Raw genomic sequence first — 17,208 nt, 5'->3', positions numbered from 1 at the left:
TAACTAGATTAAATTTGCAACACATCCTGTTCAAGCAGTTCCATGTTCATTCCAATTTACTAGAGAACTGTATTTCCATGTTTTAGCGTTTTCATACAGTACTTGGACCAGAATTTCATTCCCATAACATTTTTTTATTCCAAGCATCACTTTGGTAGCTTTGAGGTTCAAAGAAAAAATTTCTGAAATAGACTGTGGGATTAACCTTACCTCCACTGAACAATTTATTGGCTTCTTGTAGTGCATCTGTCAAACTGTTGCTTTTTGAACTCAACATATCCTCACGATTCTCTGGGAAAAAAGAAAACAACAAATAAGTGAAATCTTAAATTAAACACATACACATCAAAAAATAAACATGTATAACCTTAACCATAAGTAGCTAACAGTGCCTGACACTAAACCTCACCAAATTCAAGATACTCCAAATCTGTTTATAGTACATTTTACAGTGAGCATTTATGTAGGCCCTGATCCTACAAACATTTATGATCCTACTTAACTTTAAGCAAATGGGTAGTCCCAGTGAAATCAATGGGACTATTCACGTTTACTGCTAAGCATGTACATATTTGCAGATCAAAACAGTAGCACTTATCACTACAGATAGTGGGACTATTTCAATACTGTAAAATGAATGTTTCAAAAAAGAGTTCCTATTTATAGAATGAGACTCAGAGAAATGCAAAGGCTAGGATTTTCCCCACAAGCCCTAAAGAGATTACAAACCAACTACAGTATATTTCTGGCATGTGGACATTTTAAAAAAGCTTCAAAATTAAGAAATAGATCTTAATCCTGTATGTAATTTGCTGATCAATCCAATTTAAACTTCCTCTTCTATGTCAAAGTAGTTACCAGAGCTCATGAGAGGTATGCCATAGGTCATGTCTTATGCATTTAAACATCACCAATTAAGGACCTCTACAAAAACATACAAGGTTGTACAGCACAATGGGATCGAGGTCTATGACTAAGGCTTCTAAACACTATACGATAATGCAAATAATAATAGTAAAGGTTGTTTCATTTCTAGACATCACTAGGTTAAAACAAAAATCTACGTGTATTTAGATTAATAAACACAGACACAATGGAAATATTTGAATGCCTGATTCTATACGACTACTCACAGCATCATAGTGTTCAAGTGGTTTGAGCACATGCATCCAGCTTTTGATACACTTCTCAAGAAAAACACCAGTGCTTTGGAAAAGCGTATTATTAAACACACACTAGCTGAGTTATTCTAAAACTGAGTCACAATCTCTTTAAAAAAATCATGTAAATTAAGCAAGTCAGAAGGAGATGGAAGATTTCCAGGGGAAGGGGGGGCAGGAGGAAACAAAAACAAACAAAAACAGAAAAAAAAATACCAGGTGCTGCTGGAATTGTTATTAATGACTTAGTAGTCAGGCACTCTTACAAATCATAAGTATAGCGACAAAAGGACAGTACTGCTGACTACAAGGCAGCACAAACACGAGGGAGGGGAGACAGCATAGCAGACAGAGCCGGACACACACCATGTCTGTAGGGGAGAGAGATATGCACACTGCCCCTTTAAGTAAGCTGACCCACTCTTAAGTGGATCAGGAAGTTGAGACAGCAGCTACTGCCCCAAGGTCCGTGTCCCCCCTCTGCTCTATATGGAGAAGGGGTAAGCAGGGAGCAGGAGGGAGGGGGACACCCTGACATTAGCCTCCCCCCCCTTCTACTCCTGCACAGCAAGCAGGAGTCTCTGGGAGCAGCTCCAAGGCAGAGGGCAGGAGCAGCACATGGCAGTAGGGGGGAGTGGACAACTGAACTGCCTGCAATTGATAGCCTGCTGGGTGGCTGCAGCACAGGGAACTTAGGGGAGTGGGCTATTCTCCCTTCTTGTCAACTGTTGAGAATATCCCACTTCCACCTTAATTGAATTGGCTCCTTAGCACTGACACCCCCCCCACACACACACACTTGGTAAAGCAACTCATCTTTTCACATGCGGTGTATTTATACCTCTCCACTGTATTTTCCACTCCATGCATCTGATGAAGTGAGTTTTAGCCCACAGAAGCTTATGCCCAAATAAATGTGTTAGTCTCTAAGGTGCCATAAAGGACTCCTCCTTGTTGTTACTATGTGTATTACCCTAGCGCCTAGGCGCACCAGTCACTGCCCAGGACCGCACTGTAGGGACACAGATCACCCTCCCTGCCCCCACGGCAGGGGCGGGCCCCAGGCTTACGCTGCACTCTGTTGATGAGCTGGCGATACTGGTGCCGGAGCATCCTCCTGTCCGTGTGGTTCCCATCGGGCTCGGCTCTCACGCCCGGGCCCTGCCCGGGCTCCTCTTCCGACTCCTCTTCCTCCCCGTCGCTCGCAGCCTCCGGGGGCCGCTGGCGGCCTTGGCCACCCGCCAGCCTGCGCTGCTGGTGCTCGGGCACGGCCCCGTTGCGAGAGGTGGACGCGAACGGCTGGCGGCGGCCCGAGTCCGGGCCCCGGGCCTGCAGGGAGTCGCCGCCGCTTCCACCAGCGTCAGCCATCGCCGCCTCGGAGCGGGAGAGCGCGAGCCGCGGGCGGCCCTACACGTTCCCCACTCCCCCGGCCTGCTTCCGGCTCGGGCCCTGCCCCATCCCCATCCCCCCTCCGGGGGAAACGCCTCCTCAGACCCTCCCCCTCCGCCGGCCCGAGAAACGCCGACGCCGCCGCCTCGGCTGACCCCCGCGTGCCACTAGCGCCCTGAGCGTTGTTAGAAATCTCACGACGGCAGCCGCGAGGGCCAAAGCGCGAAGCCAATGGGGCTGAGGAGAGCGGAGAGGCAGTAACTCGTCCGCGGGGTATGTGTCGCGCCGGCGGCGTCCCTCTGCTGCCTCTGTCGCTCAGTATCTGCAGCGCCCCCTGGCGTGTGGGAGGCACACGGTGCTCAGCCGGGGGTGTCTCTGCTCAGCGGGCGCCTCATGCTGCCCTGAGCGCCGCGGAGACACGAGGCTCCGCACCGCACCGCACCTCCCTGTTGTCCTTGTTTTACATCCCCCCCCCTCACCTCATCTCGCTTTAAAACCTGGACATGAAGGGCAGGGGCCACGCTTCACACACAACCAGGGGTGGAAACCCGCTGCACCGGGCGGGCGGGCAAAGGAAGCTGCCGAGCCCCGCCCTAGTGCTGCTGCAGGCAGCGGGAGCCAGGTGCCAACATTAAATCCCCGGCCCCGCATTGCCCCTACACCCAGGTTTTCGCGCGGCAAGCCGGGGGGAGGGGGGGGAGCGGCAGCGCGCTCAGGGGTGGAGGCGACGGAGCGGAGGTGAGCTGGGGCTGGGGGGGGGCCCACCGGCGCCGCAGCAGGTAACGCGGGGGAGCGCACAGGGGAACCGCTCCCCGCCCCAGCTCACCTCCGCTCCGCCTCCCTGGGCCTGAGCGCGAAGCCCCCGCTCGCTTCTCCGCCCCACCCCAGGCTTGCCCGCGAACAGCTGATTCGCGGGAAGCAGGGGGGGAGGCGGAGGTGAGCTAGGGCCGGGGGAGGGGCATAAACTCCTGTAGCCGATATAAGGACACGAGCTAAACCTCTAAGAAGCCCTTGGAGCTATTGCTTATTACAAAGAGGCTGAGGAAAAGCGTGAGGGGAAAAGGCTAATGCTAGGAGGGAGTACAGGGAGGTAGTGGGAAAGTGGGTGGTAGGACAGGTTGGCTGCTTGTTCTAAGGTTCCTGGTTTGGAACCCAGTGTAGTGGGTGTTTCTGGGTTCCCCTACCAGCCACAAGAAATGTAGCATGAATCCCCTCTGACATAAGGGAATAAGGATGATGCAAAATCTTGAGGAAGGCATAAGGATGACTGAGTTCCTATGCCTGACACTAGGACTTGGAATTACTTATTGAGTTTCTGTTAACCTGGAAGGGGTGGGGCTAAATCTGACCTGGCTGGAAGGCCATGTTGCAAAAAGAGAGACCACTAAAGTGAAACGGGGTGATAAAGATGAAAGAGATGCTATGCCATGTCCAGTCATAAAGGGAGGTACCACAATGGTGTCTATCCTTCTGCAGAGTTTTATTAATAGACTAGGACTGTTGTGCTAGGTGCTATTCAAACATGAAACAAAAAGATAGTCCCTGCCCATAAGAGCTCACAGGTACCCAAACAACCTTAATTCTGCTCTCTATTGACATTATGCCACAACTATTAAGATTAAAGATTTTTAGTGTTTATAGTCACAAAATGGATGAAAATGATTGTTAAAATTACCCCCAACTAATATTCCAGTAAGAACACTTGTCATTATCCAGTATCCCTCATTTCATGGCCTCATTACAACCAAGAGAATTGTTGGATGCAAATTAACTGAGAGGAAAGGTTAAAGTCACCTCTGTCAAGATAGCTCTACTTAAGAGTGACCTGAGCCTGTTTGTAGTCTATATAATCATAACTATATACAACAATCTTTAGTAACTTATCTTAGTTATAACCTAATTTTTCCAGCTATAGCCAGTGCACAACATTCTGATTAATGTGAATGTTTGGAAAGTCTGAAGAGTTCTAGTGATACTTTATTATGGTTTGAGACAAAGAAAAGACTGTCGCAGATGCTAAGGTTCTTTAAAAAACACATTTAAATTTAATGACTATTTAATAGTAGCTTGTGAATTCTCAGCAAATTCATTCTGCACCCTGAGTAACTCATAAGTAAAACTCTCATAAGAAACTGGCTTAATTCCTGCTTTATTGAAGCATGAAATGGAGTTCAATCTTAATTATGGAATAATGACTCCATAATAGTGCAGTAGTGCCTACAGCTTCAGCCCCAGTGTGCTAGCCATTGTACAAACACAAATACAGTCCCTGCCTAAACAAGCTTACAATCTAAATAATGTGTGAAATGGAAACCTCAAAGCCTTAATATCCTGTTCCGTTGCTCAGAATGAGTTTACATGCATGGGTAAAAAACCCATTTTAAAGTTACAAATAACGATCTTTTTCAAAAATAGATCTATTTAAATTGTAACAATGTAAAGTTACCTCTGGAATTACAATTTTCAATGCCTTCTGAGTGTCAGATCCATCACTGTAGTTTGTAAGAGCTGTTAACCATCCCCCAAAAAAGTACAAGAAAGAATCCTATTTAAAACATTATTTACTTTTTTTACATAGAGGTAGCTGTTTTTCATAACTTGTATTACAATAGCTTGTTCAGGTTTTAACTAGGTCAGGATTACATTGTGCTAGGCACTGTAATCTCATCACCAATCAACATGGAGAGACCAAAAATTCAAAACTTTTTTTATTCAAAACCTGTTTACTTTTTGTACTGGTTTTGAACCAAACTTTTTCAGATAGAACTTGCAGCTGCAGGACTGGGACCTCTGACTCACCTTTTAACATTAATGCAAATTTATGGAATTTAAAAGAAGCAGAAAAAGGATTTGCAGCTAAAAGGATTACTATAGAGGATTTTTACTTTTGGGAGCCTTTCAAGGGGCTGAGAACAACAACAAATAATTTATGCTTACTGCCGAGAAGACAGTTATGATCAATATTATTAAGGTGGAGTATTCTATAATTCAGATAAAAGCTATTCTATACAAAAACAAGTTAGTTCTTACCTACATTGACTCATTTGGGCCTTGTTAAAATAAAATTATTTCCTAGATATTTATTTCAGATAACTCTTTCTGAATACATAGCATAGAAAAGAAGTAACTTGCAATCTGAAAGAGTCCCAAATTATAATCTTATTTTGACTACATGTGTTGCTCAGACTCACCATTATCTTCTAACATCAGTCCAGAGGAATGTTCCATTTGAAGTTCAGTTGGAAAAGAAACAAGTTTGTGAAGATTGACTCAAGATCCAAATGCCTGATGAATAACAGCAGAAACACGGGTTAGTATATTCCATTCAAAAAGCTTGAGTTTATGTAGTCTTTATACTGCACAGAGCAACAGCAGGAAAAAGAAATCCGTAGTGCAGGTCTGACTTCAGTCAAATTCCACCAAGGATGAATTTGGCCTAGTACATTGTTACAAGGCAAAACAAACATCATTTAATACAATGTCTTTTTAACAAGTTTGCATAATTTTATTTTAAAATTCCAATATCACTATCAAGGATTTACTAAAATAAGTAGTTTATATAATACCTAATATGTAAAGGTACAGTTTGATTCACAAGAACTCTTACTATCTTTTTTAAAAGACTATACATAAACTGGTTTATTGAAAGCAAGAAAGAATGTGAAGAGTTACTAACTGAAGACACAAACTAACAACAATTTAAGTACATCAGTGGCGTGCAATGACATTTAGTCAGGTATGCAATTATACACTTGCATGCAAAATAATGTCCTCCATGCACATTCAGGGGCTGGATGGAATTGTCTCATGGTCCTTGGGAATGCATTGCATGCCTCATTTACACAAATAGTATGCCACTGAAGTACACCAAAAGCAGGAAACCTACTAAACAGGCAGTAGAGCCACTGGATGATTGCGAGGCTAAAGGAGCAGTCAAGGAAAATAAGGCTGTTGTGGAGAAACAAAATGAATTATTGCTTTGACCTGCACTGCAGAGGATGTGGTGAAGATCCCCAAACCTGAGCCATTCTTTGTAGATGCCAAGTCTGAGGAACTGTCCCAGATTGAGGTGGTTTTGGAACAAATTGATAAATTAAACAGTAATAAGTCACCAGAACCAGATGGTATTCACCCAAGAGTTCTGAAGGAACTCAAGTATGAAATTGTAGAACTATTGTATATAACGTATCAGCCTCTGTACCAGATGTGTAGAGGGTAACTAATGTAACACTGATATATGTATTTTAAAGGCTCCGGAAGTGATCCTGGCAATTACAGGACGGTAAGCCTAACTTCTGTACCAGGCAAACTGGTAGAAACAATACTGTTGTTTAAAGAATATAATTATCAGACACACAGATAAATTATATTTTGTGGAAGAGTTAACATCCCTTTTGTAAAGCAAAATCATGTCTCACCAATCTATTAGAATTCTTTGAAGGAGTAAACAAGCATATGGACAAGGGTGATTTCTATATTTCCTCCTGTTCAGCTTACCTTATCCCTCATTTTCCTGATTTGTACACCAGTGGGTATCATTAACACCCAAGATTGTGGCAAAAGAAACTAGTTTATGCTCAGTTGCTTGTAGGCTTTCCAATGATTTATTCCTCACAGGCGTATTTTTATTTGCTGTCCATCAGACTCTGTTAGGTTCACCCTTCAGTGATGTATTTTCATTGGAATTTCAAGATGTATCAGTGTGTGAAACCTAAAAAAATGGGTGACTTGTGAAGGGCCAGCATTCACGATCCTTACCAAGTCCTCTTCCACCGGGACCAAATGCAGTACATACCCAATGTTCCTAGCCTCTGGCACAATATCTCAGTCTGCACTGAATTTCAGATTGCTTCATAGTTTTTTATACCATGATTTAATGGAACAGTCTAAGTGATTACATTGTTCCTTGCTGAAGTGCAGGGTCCGGCAGCCTCCACTGGTATGTTGTACACAGGAACAGATTTATTTTACAGGACAGCCAAATGACTTGCCCCCAGTGCTAAACCTGATGCCCTGAAATCAGCTCCAACTTTATCTTCCTTTGCTGGCACATGCTTGGGTTACTTTTATATACCAATATGACAAAAACCACTTCTCTAACTCCAAAAGAGAGATCTACTGGTGTAGAAATTAACTAGCTTCTACCAGTTGCTTTTAAGTCTTGATGAGAGTGTCAAGTGGAGTCCATTTACTGCTATGGTCGCCTCCTGCTGGCCACTGTGTGGATTAGTTCCTTCCAGGTCAGAATCCCCTTCTGGTGCCCACTGCATGCCCTTCTGCTTCTCTCTCTCTCTCTGACTCCAGGTGCTCCTTCTTCATGACTTGGCCCTTTGGCTGGGTCACTGTATAGTTCCTCCTTCCAGGGTATCAAAGTCTTTCTTTGCCAACAGTCTCAGGCAATCTTCTGATTCACTAGCCTCATAGTACCACTTCCTCAGTGGCCGGAAGGAGAACCCTGGCCTGACCTCTACTCTGGGTTCCAGCTCATGGACCCTCTACTCAGCAACCAATGTTTTGACCTCCTGGACCTTATTGCCTTTTTCCTGAGCCCTTTCCTTACTTTCTGTCTCCGCCCTCCTCTCCTCTAGGGAACTGTGAGGCTGTATAACCCAGAGAAGGGGAGGGGGAGCCTAAAGATAAGGAAAAAGCTCATGGAAAAAGCAGTAACTAGAGGCTACCCAAGTTCTGTAGCCTCCAAACACACATCCTTTCTACCAGAGAGTAACTGCAGCCTACTTCCCTGCAGCCCCCTCTCTCTGTCTTTATAAACCCTCCCTGTTCCCACACAGGTGAGCTTCCCATAATTAGGATTTTCCTCTCAGCCATAATTCTCCCTGATTGTAGCCTAATAGGTTACCTGCTACAAAGGAAATTTCACACTTCTCTTTAAATATGGTAAACCGGAGTCCAATCACAGATCTTTCTGATGTATGGATTACCCCTATAATGGGCATTCAGGCCAAGTTCAAGGACTGCCCCTCAAGGAACAATTCTGCAAGTGAGAACTGAAGGAAGTAGTTTAACTGGTGCAGGTATCTTTTTTAAAACACTTCTTACTTGATTCTTACAGATGCTTCCCTTTCCTCATTTGCAGTTCACCTCAGTCAGTGGGAGGTAAAATTCTGCCTCCACATATTCTTTCAGTGCAGTGGGTTACAGCCCATCAAATCATAATATGCATTGTCAGGCTGAGTAGGTATTTTCAGAGGTTGAAGATCACCAGTCATTGATGGAACTCCAGAAAATTTAGGGCCCAGTCTTGTGAGGTGCTGGGAATTCAGGGAAGAGCACTCAGCACCTTGCAGTATAAAGCTTTCAAAGAGGTCCCAGGAACTTTTTTTAAAAAGAAAGATTAATGAATTGAAGAGTGATACAGTAGACAAGGTTGCTAAGATAAGATAACATTCTGGCAGAGAATACTCAAATACCATCTATTTCCCTGGAATCCATAGCTATTTATCTTAGAAAGGTACAAACACTTTTTTCCTATTCCTTCTCACATGCATGTATATTAATAATTCATAAGGGAGAATAACAGAGTATCACCAGCTAACGACTGTACTTCTGATGTTTTAAAAAGAATTAAAAGCAGAAGCAGCAGCAATGCCAGGATATTGTATTAAGATCCAGCTGGTGATTTGCCTGAGTTGCAATTTTTGTTAAATAATATGGCAATTATTCTGATACCTATGCATTGAACTTTAACATGCTGATAACAACTTTATGGTAAAATAATCTATATTAATGCATTTGTCTTTATTGTAACATCTTACATTTATGGCATCACCAAACAATTAGCTAAGCATCAACACTCCTGTGAAATAGATAATTTCTTAATGTTTTGTGCTGACTTGGATATGTATCTAATGAGGCAATTAAATGCTTCTATCTCAGTAAATGGTTTGTTTTCATTCCAGCAATAAACCATTTCAGAAGGTGCTTAACCAAAGCCACTACATAATTCAAATCAGGTACAAAATATCTTTAAGGGTTATTTCTGATATTAGGGATAGGTCTCTAATTCCAGTGGAGACTCAATCTCTACAGGTCAGGTGTGCGTCTCATGCTTCCCCTCCCTCGCTCTCCCCCCCCCCCGCCCCAGATTTGCAGTACAGTTCTAAAAATGGTGGTATGATCTGTGCTGTTTTATTACGACCCAATCCTGAACTCCTAACTGAGAGAACTCCCCTTGCCTTTGTCATGTTTCACTGAAATATGTTCGTTAGGTGAGACAAACAGTTTAGAGCCACAAAGGTATAGCCATAGGACAGAAAGGTAGTGGGTGAAACTCCTATGGAGTTATACTTGATCCACTATTTTAAACTGCTAAAGAAAAACAGACTGCACTCAGCTTGCAGTAGTTGGGGGGCTGCCTGCTTCTCATGTTGTTCTCATCCAGCAACTGAGAATTCCTGTAGAGAACTGATGTGTCATAGCTATAAAGCTCCCAGGATCAGATTCCTTACACTTCATTGCTATCCAACATAGTGTTCTCAAACATAAGCCAATTCACATTAATAGAACACTTTCATGTGATCCCAGGGGAAAGGGGTTCCATACACAAACAAGAAGGAAAGCAATACGGAGGGTTATAAAATCAGGGACAGAGTGGTACATTGTTGTTGTGGCTTTTTTAATTCTAGGAGGAAAGCTGGGTAAGTAAATCACAAATCATATTTTTCATTAATCCTTTTAATAATGTACAGATTGGAAACTGCTAATTGGAATTTTAGGCATTACAAAAAGTCCAAATGCTGGAGGAAAGATTTTTGCTTACAAGCAAAATTAAAGGCTCATTTTGATGCTCTATGATTTCATAATCTTTTGCATAACTTGTTTTACAATCCACATAACCTGCAAAGTTGTGTGTGTGTCTGTGTGTGTGTGTGCACACGCACAGTAGGGGCAGGAAGTTTTTTTTATTTCAGTTTTTCTACCGTTAGGAGGCTAATCATAAACTATGTCCAAAACCAGGTTTTTTAAAACATGATAAAACATTTGACAGGAATAGCTACTTACAAATGTTGGAGTTTAATCATGTCTGTCTTCCACCAATGGTCTCTTTTCTTTAAGATGCCAGGACAAGCTCTAGGACTTATTTGAGAAAGTGCTGCTTGTTGTCTTTAAATTACTATGGTCTAATGATAAGAACGTGTTTCCCGTGCAGTATTTCAGTGATAAATTAGCTGCCTATTCATTCAAAACTGATGTTATGCAAATTGTCAATCCATATTCTTAATGACAAGTGGCTATAAAATGTTGTCTTTTCATGCATGAATGAGACTCCCATCGGCTTTAAAACATAAACTCTGGACACATCAATGGCAAATTGTGACTCTTGGGGAGCTGAATCCTTTCACATATCCCTAGTTAGTTGGAATTCTAGCCTTTTATTTTAGAGTATTGATCAGGGTAATACAGTCTTCCACTAGTTAGAGATACATTAGAATTACATTTTTTGTATTGCTATTTTGAACAATGGCATAATATTGATTTATATTTTCCATGTGTAAACCACTGATGCTTATAAGAATGACACTTTTAGAATAAACATTAAACTGCCACTATCATGGAAACTAATTTACAGTAAATCTACCCTCAAATAGGTAGTTTCATGACTTGCCTTAGACAGGTGAATGAAGAATAGAACTGTCAGATAGAAACTGACAATGTTTCTGGTCCTCCTATAGGCAGAGTCTGTTTGTAGTATGAAGGAGGTATGACCTATACAGTGTTTGTGTATATGAAGAAAACTGGCTGTTCTAGAGCTTGGTCTTGCTCTCCTTGCCTCAGTTGTTGAGAATCAGGACTTAGGAGAAAATCATGTTCTCTTTGCGTAGCCTGAGTAAGTGAGCGAGAGCCATATAGGGGTTAAGATAAACCTTCCTGTCCCCTAAAGCCATGGGGTGGCAGCAGAATCTACTTCGCAGTATCAAAGCTGAAATAGGTAACAGAGCAGTTGTATCCCACAACCCTATCTCCCAATACACACACACACTTTTTCGGGGAGGAATGAAGGGAGAAGAAATGTGAAAATGCAGACAAGTCAGCCTTCAAGTCAGCGGGACTGCTATGGGTACCCGCATGGCCCCACAATATGCCAACATTTTTATGGCTGACTTAGAACAAAGTCGGACAGTTGGCTGGTGAATCCACATAGGGACCATGGATGGTGAATTCATGACTATGCTTTACTCACCCTGTGTCCAAAATACCCTCTATACTAGCTCTTGTTGTGATGTTACCTAAAGAAGAAATGCACCAGGTCTGGTGAATTCAGACCCTTCATATATCTTAAATGGACTGATGTATTTTTCCTTTAAGTTCTAATCCTGACACTAAAGATCTACTCTTCTACCACCAATAGCAGGGGAAAAGCCTGTGCATACCCGCAGTCACCTTTCACTTGGTATTTAATTATCTACGTCCATGCATGCTTCCTTCTTAAAAACAGATCTGTAATGATGGCTGGCTTGGGTGATGTAGGGAGTTCAGAATCACTTTCCATAATTCTCTAGTCACTCTTCCCAGATGTAGGGCTGGGAGGAAGAGTTTAAGAGGAGGGATATTTTTAAATGCTACCTTTTAAAGAGTATTTGTAATTTTAGTTTTTGGATTTGACTTCTAACATTTGGCAGATTATCTTTAAAAATAAAATGATATGCCATAAATCCAACATGTCAAAGCAAAAATTACACCCCCTCAAAAAAAAGTCTCTACTTTGTTCTAGGAGATGTTGCAATTGCCTGTTTGCTACCATAGAGATGGAAAAACTTGTTTTGCCAAATGTTTGTCAGAAGTTATGTTTAAAATTCCTAATGCTAACTTTGCATTCAAGTAGGCAACCTTTACTCTGTTTCAAAAAGAGAACACAAGAGGAGCTGGAAATGTTAAAAAAAAAGGATGCACTGTTTTTAATCTTGTGCTAGAGAGGTTAGTCTGTTTTAACATGTGGTGTTGAGTATTATATGCAGCTGCCACTTAGGTAGGTCTCTTCTGGGAGATGATCTGTCTCTCTTTGGCAAGACTTATACAGAGTATTATATAAATGTTATCAGTAACAATGTTGAAAAATTACATAGCAGAGGCTCTACCTACTGTAACATAACCAAAAAGGCAGCAGTCACTATAGTTCATGCTCGCCTCAACTGTCAAAATCCCATATGTCCCCTCAGTCAAGCAGTCTGGAGTGGCTCATAAATGTGGGTGCCAGCTTCAGGGCAGACTGTTACAAACCAGGGCACAATCCCCAATTGGTTGTGTGTTCTATAATTAGATTTCACCAACCAAGTATAAAATGTGAACTCATCAAGCACCATAACTGCCTTACCATGGAGTCACAGACAATCCCCTTGGGCACTCTGGTCTATCTTGCCAGTCAGGCAAACTTGCCTTTGTGATAGATGGTCCTTACACCAAAAATCACAATATTCAGGTTAGTCCCAGAACCAAAGGACCAGTCACTTACCCCAGGTCAATTGCACCTCAGATCACACACCAAAGACAACACTTGTAGCCAATCCTGTAATCAACTAAAGATTTATTAACTAAGAAAAGGAAACGTTATTTACAAGGTTAAAGCAGTTTAACATACACAGACAAATGAGTTAGGTTTTGGAACCTAACGCTGTAGTAGAAGCTTCTTTAGAGCTAAGCACCTTGGGGATCCTTCCTTATGCTTCGAAATATTCCCCTCTTCAAATTCCAAGCAGCATAGTGATGGCAATTTCTTCTTGGCAGGGATTTTTATTCCCTTCCCCCAGAGTTCAAGATGTGATGGGACAAGTGTTTGTGCATGTCCCCTCTTCATGGGTGTAGGGTAAACAATCAACAAAACTTATGTCTACACTGGAATTAAGAACCTGTGGCTGGCCCATGTCAGCTGATTTGGGCTCAGGCTAAGAGACTATCTAATTGTGGTGTAGACATTTGGGCTGGAGCCTCTAAGACCCTGCAAGATGGGAAGGTCCCAGAGCTTTGGCTGCAACCTGAGCCTGAACATTACACTGCAATTAAAACAGCCCCTTAGCCAAGTTCCACGAGACTGAGTTAGCTGGTGTGGGCCAGCCGTGAGTCTTTAAGTGCAGTGTAGACATTCCCAAAGTCTTTTGTCCATGGATGTTCCACAAAGGTTCATCTGGTGTCTACAGGTCTTCTTTTGTCCAGGTCCTGACACCTCTTGTGGTAAACTAGTATTTTACACTTGGAAATGCTTCTCTCCTGACTATGGAGTTTTCTAGCTTCATAGCAAACACTTAAATATTGCCTTATAACTTGGGATACAGATATTATAAATGAGATTAATGCATGCAGCAACTCACAAGCATTTCATGAAGTCCAAACATTAAACACATTTCTTTGAATCTAGTACCTATTTTAACAATATTAACACACAGGTGAGCCATATAAGTTTCCAGCTATGCATTTGTCAGCGTTCAGAGAGGCCTAGGCATGAGGTGGTACCTGGTCTGCCAACATCAAACCCTCCCAGTTCTGAATGGACAGAGTGAGGTCAGGAAGCTTGACCAGATAACTGGGATGCCAGAGATCCATGAGAAATCCTGGGCTCACTGTGTCGACCCCAAGCCAGACACGCTCTCCTTTTGCATTCTAACCCTTCCAACAGGTGGCAGTAACATACCAATGACATGGTAGAAGTGGTCAACAAATGGAAAACATTCAAGGTGGTTTGTGGTTTCACAGAACTCCAAGTGCACCCATTATTTATTTAGTGATTTTTTTTCAGTGACTTTTTATTGAAAAATGATTATCAATATTTTGTTTACTAAAAATCCAGTTTTCAGTCAATGAAAAATTTCAGTGGGTATTTTGATAAAAATGACAAAGCAAAAACTTCCATAAAATTGACAATTTTTCATGAAAATTTTAATCTAAAAAGCCATTTTTGATTAAAAACTTAATTTAAAAAAAAATAGTTTATTTGTTAATAAAGCCAACCCACCGGGAAAAGGGTGAGCTTGGACTTTAGTTTAAGCACTGTCTTGTAGAGCAGGTTGGGAAGGGCACCTGTTCACAATTAGTTAAACAACTCTCCTGCAGATAAAAATAAATGACCTAATTGCTCAGAATACAGTCTCTCCCCCACAAATAGCCCCACTGAATGGGTCTTGCTTATGCAAAAACTACAGATTCTGTGTTAGCAGATTGTGGGGCCTGTTGCACTGGTGAGCAGGAGACAGGGAACAGAAGAGAAGGCTGCACAAAGCAACAGTAGCTTGGAGATCTCTCAGGAACCAATGGGGTATGAGTTTTCCTGTGAAAAGGTAAAGCTGTAGAACCTACTCTAAACTATAGCAGGTGGTTATCTAGATCCACTTGAGATTTCATTCACCTTGGTGAGAGAAGAGATGCACCAGCTTCTGAGGAGTGTAGGATGGGGAAGTCCCTGTGGGTCTCTGAGCTGGCTCTTTTCCAAAGTCCTTACAGACTACACAGAGTCTCAGATGCTTTTGTGTCAATAGAAAAAACTAGTGGTTGCAGACAACTGACTCTCTCAAGCTTCAGCTCAGGACTTACTTCCTCTACCTATGGGGAAAAGTTTCTGGCTTTTGGTCCATTCAAAAGGACCTTTCCTAACCTTCACTGGTTATTTTCTGGAAAAGTGAGCTTTAATTTCTGTGATTCCCAGAGCCTATATCAGTGTTCCAGTAGGTATTCAGGTCATTTTTTGTTCTGCAGTGATTGTTGCCAGTGGGATTGTGTTTACATGAGCACACTAGCTCTGCATAGTAGGGCTCACAAATAAGTGGTAATCTTCTGAAGGTTACACTTCAGTGCACTGATTTCACCTTGACCCAGTGCTATACATTTCAGAGATTTAATTAATAGGGTCTGATTCTGCTCTCACTTACATCAGTGTAAATCAGCAGTAACTCTATGTACTTCAATGGAGTTACATTGGTGTAAAGTAAGTGTGAGAACAGAATGAAACAGGCCCATAGATTATGTTAATGTTATTTTGACAAATTAGTTTTAAGTACCAGTTTCTAAGTACTGCATGACAGAACAAAGCTTGTTGTTATTTTTTTTTCACTTTTATGTACTATACGTCGTTAAAAGCACTTGAAACAGGGTATCAAGAAAATGGTTGATCACAATACATTTCCAGAAGGCATTGCTCAACAAGTTTGATAAATTATGTAAGGATATATTCTTTGCTTAATTAAATTGATCATAACGTGCTGGTTAGGACTTGGCAAATATTTTACTTCACAGATTTCACAGCAGGCATATGACTCAACTAACACTTTTAGTTCCAGGTCAGCCACAAGACACCAAAGATCCAATTCTTTGAGTCTTTGCAAAGGAGTTGGGGTTGGTTTTGTTTCATATTTAAAGCAGTAACATGCTGCTGGGACCTTTGCGCAGGGGCTTCAAAGCACTCCTGTCAAAAATTCTGACACCTAATGGAAGGGAAGCTTAGGATGATTTCACTGCCTCTGAAATTTGCCTTCCTGAATATTTCTAAATCAGGAATGGATTGTTAAACTGTCATCTGCAGGATATGTTGGTTCATGGAGGGCTTGCTGGATACATGGTGCTGGCTGTCTTATTTCTAGTTGCTAAATCACATTAAAAGACAGCTAAAATGAATTAAATATTTTCCTATTATTACTTTTCCATGTAAGCAGTTGTTGTAGCTGCCACACAGATGTCATAGAAGGGCATGTGGTCAATGTAATAGCAAGTAGAAGGGCAGGACCATGAGATATCATCAGCTATCCCTCTATACAAGGATGATTTCTGCTAGGGGGAAAAATCACTGATGGGCTTTAAGATGGCTGAGGTGTCCAATTCATGCTCTAGAGGTTTTTCCACATATGTGACAGGTGGTTGCTTGGAGAGAGCACAACTGCTGGCCGGGATGCTGTACTCATTCCTTCCTCCTCTGCCATTTCTCAGCCTCTTGAGCAGTGTTTCTCAAACTTTTGCACTGGTGATCCCTTTCACACAGCAAACCTATGAGTGCGACCCCTCCCCCCCCACACCCTTGTAAATTAAAAACACTTTTTTTGTATTTAACACTATTATAAATGCTGGAGGCAAAGCGGGGTTTGGGGATGGAGGCTAACAGCTCATGACCCCTCATGTAATAACCTTGTGACCCCCTGAGGGGTCACAACCCCCAATTTGAGAACTCCTGCTCTTGAGCAAGGCAATTCTCTTCAAAATGGACTAAGGCTTGATGTATGATGTGATGCCATTGGTCTATTGCCAGCCAGCTGACCTCTTCCCAACGTTGGGTGTCCTTGTAGCATTTCCTCTGTCCGCCATGGGGTCCTCTTACCATGATTAAGTTGAGAAAAGAGGACTTGCTTCAGAAGACAAGTATCAGCCATCTGCACACAATGACCAGCCCAACTAAGTTGAATATTTCATAATCTTTGCCTCAACACTTGTGATATTAGAGAGCACTGGCATTGGTGTGACAATCTTCTGATGTGATACAGAGAATCTTCTGAAGGCTGGTTGTACCACTCCAGATGCTTTAAATGGCTTCAATATGTCATCCATGTCTCGCACCCATAAAAAAGAGTGAGGATGACTAGTGCATTGTAAACCAGAATCTTAGTTTCCATCCACAGATCTCTATCAATAAAGACATGATGGATCAACTTTTTGAAGGTTACGCTGACTC

The 17,208-nt window shown here is 42.2% G+C and overlaps 1 protein-coding gene and 1 long non-coding RNA gene across 3 annotated transcripts in view; one reads left to right on the top strand and one right to left on the bottom strand.

The window, feature by feature from the left end:
* The window catches only part of NSMCE4A (NSE4 homolog A, SMC5-SMC6 complex component), a 19,248-nt gene extending 16,057 nt beyond the window's left edge, over positions 1–3,191 (bottom strand). The window contains exons 1-2 of one of the 2 annotated variants that reach the window (XM_045025093.1): positions 3,029–3,191; positions 211–291 (exon numbers count right to left, since the gene is read on the bottom strand). In XM_045025093.1, coding sequence (XP_044881028.1) covers positions 211–277 — 67 coding nt within the window. In that variant the 5' untranslated portion in view covers positions 278–291; positions 3,029–3,191. Of the gene's footprint in view, positions 1–210; positions 292–2,230; positions 2,670–3,028 lie in introns of those variants that run through there. The other variant, XM_045025092.1, reaches the window with a different exon arrangement.
* LOC123374801 lies at positions 2,721–17,208 on the top strand. The gene is made up of 3 exons (XR_006581205.1): positions 2,721–2,822; positions 5,735–5,859; positions 17,156–17,208. It is a non-coding gene; the product is annotated as an uncharacterized LOC123374801 (long non-coding RNA).

Source organism: Mauremys mutica, chromosome 7 (genome assembly GCF_020497125.1).
Source record: "Mauremys mutica isolate MM-2020 ecotype Southern chromosome 7, ASM2049712v1, whole genome shotgun sequence".
NCBI classification, from domain to species: domain Eukaryota; kingdom Metazoa; phylum Chordata; order Testudines; family Geoemydidae; genus Mauremys; species Mauremys mutica.
This window is presented reverse-complemented; position numbering and strand designations above follow the sequence as displayed.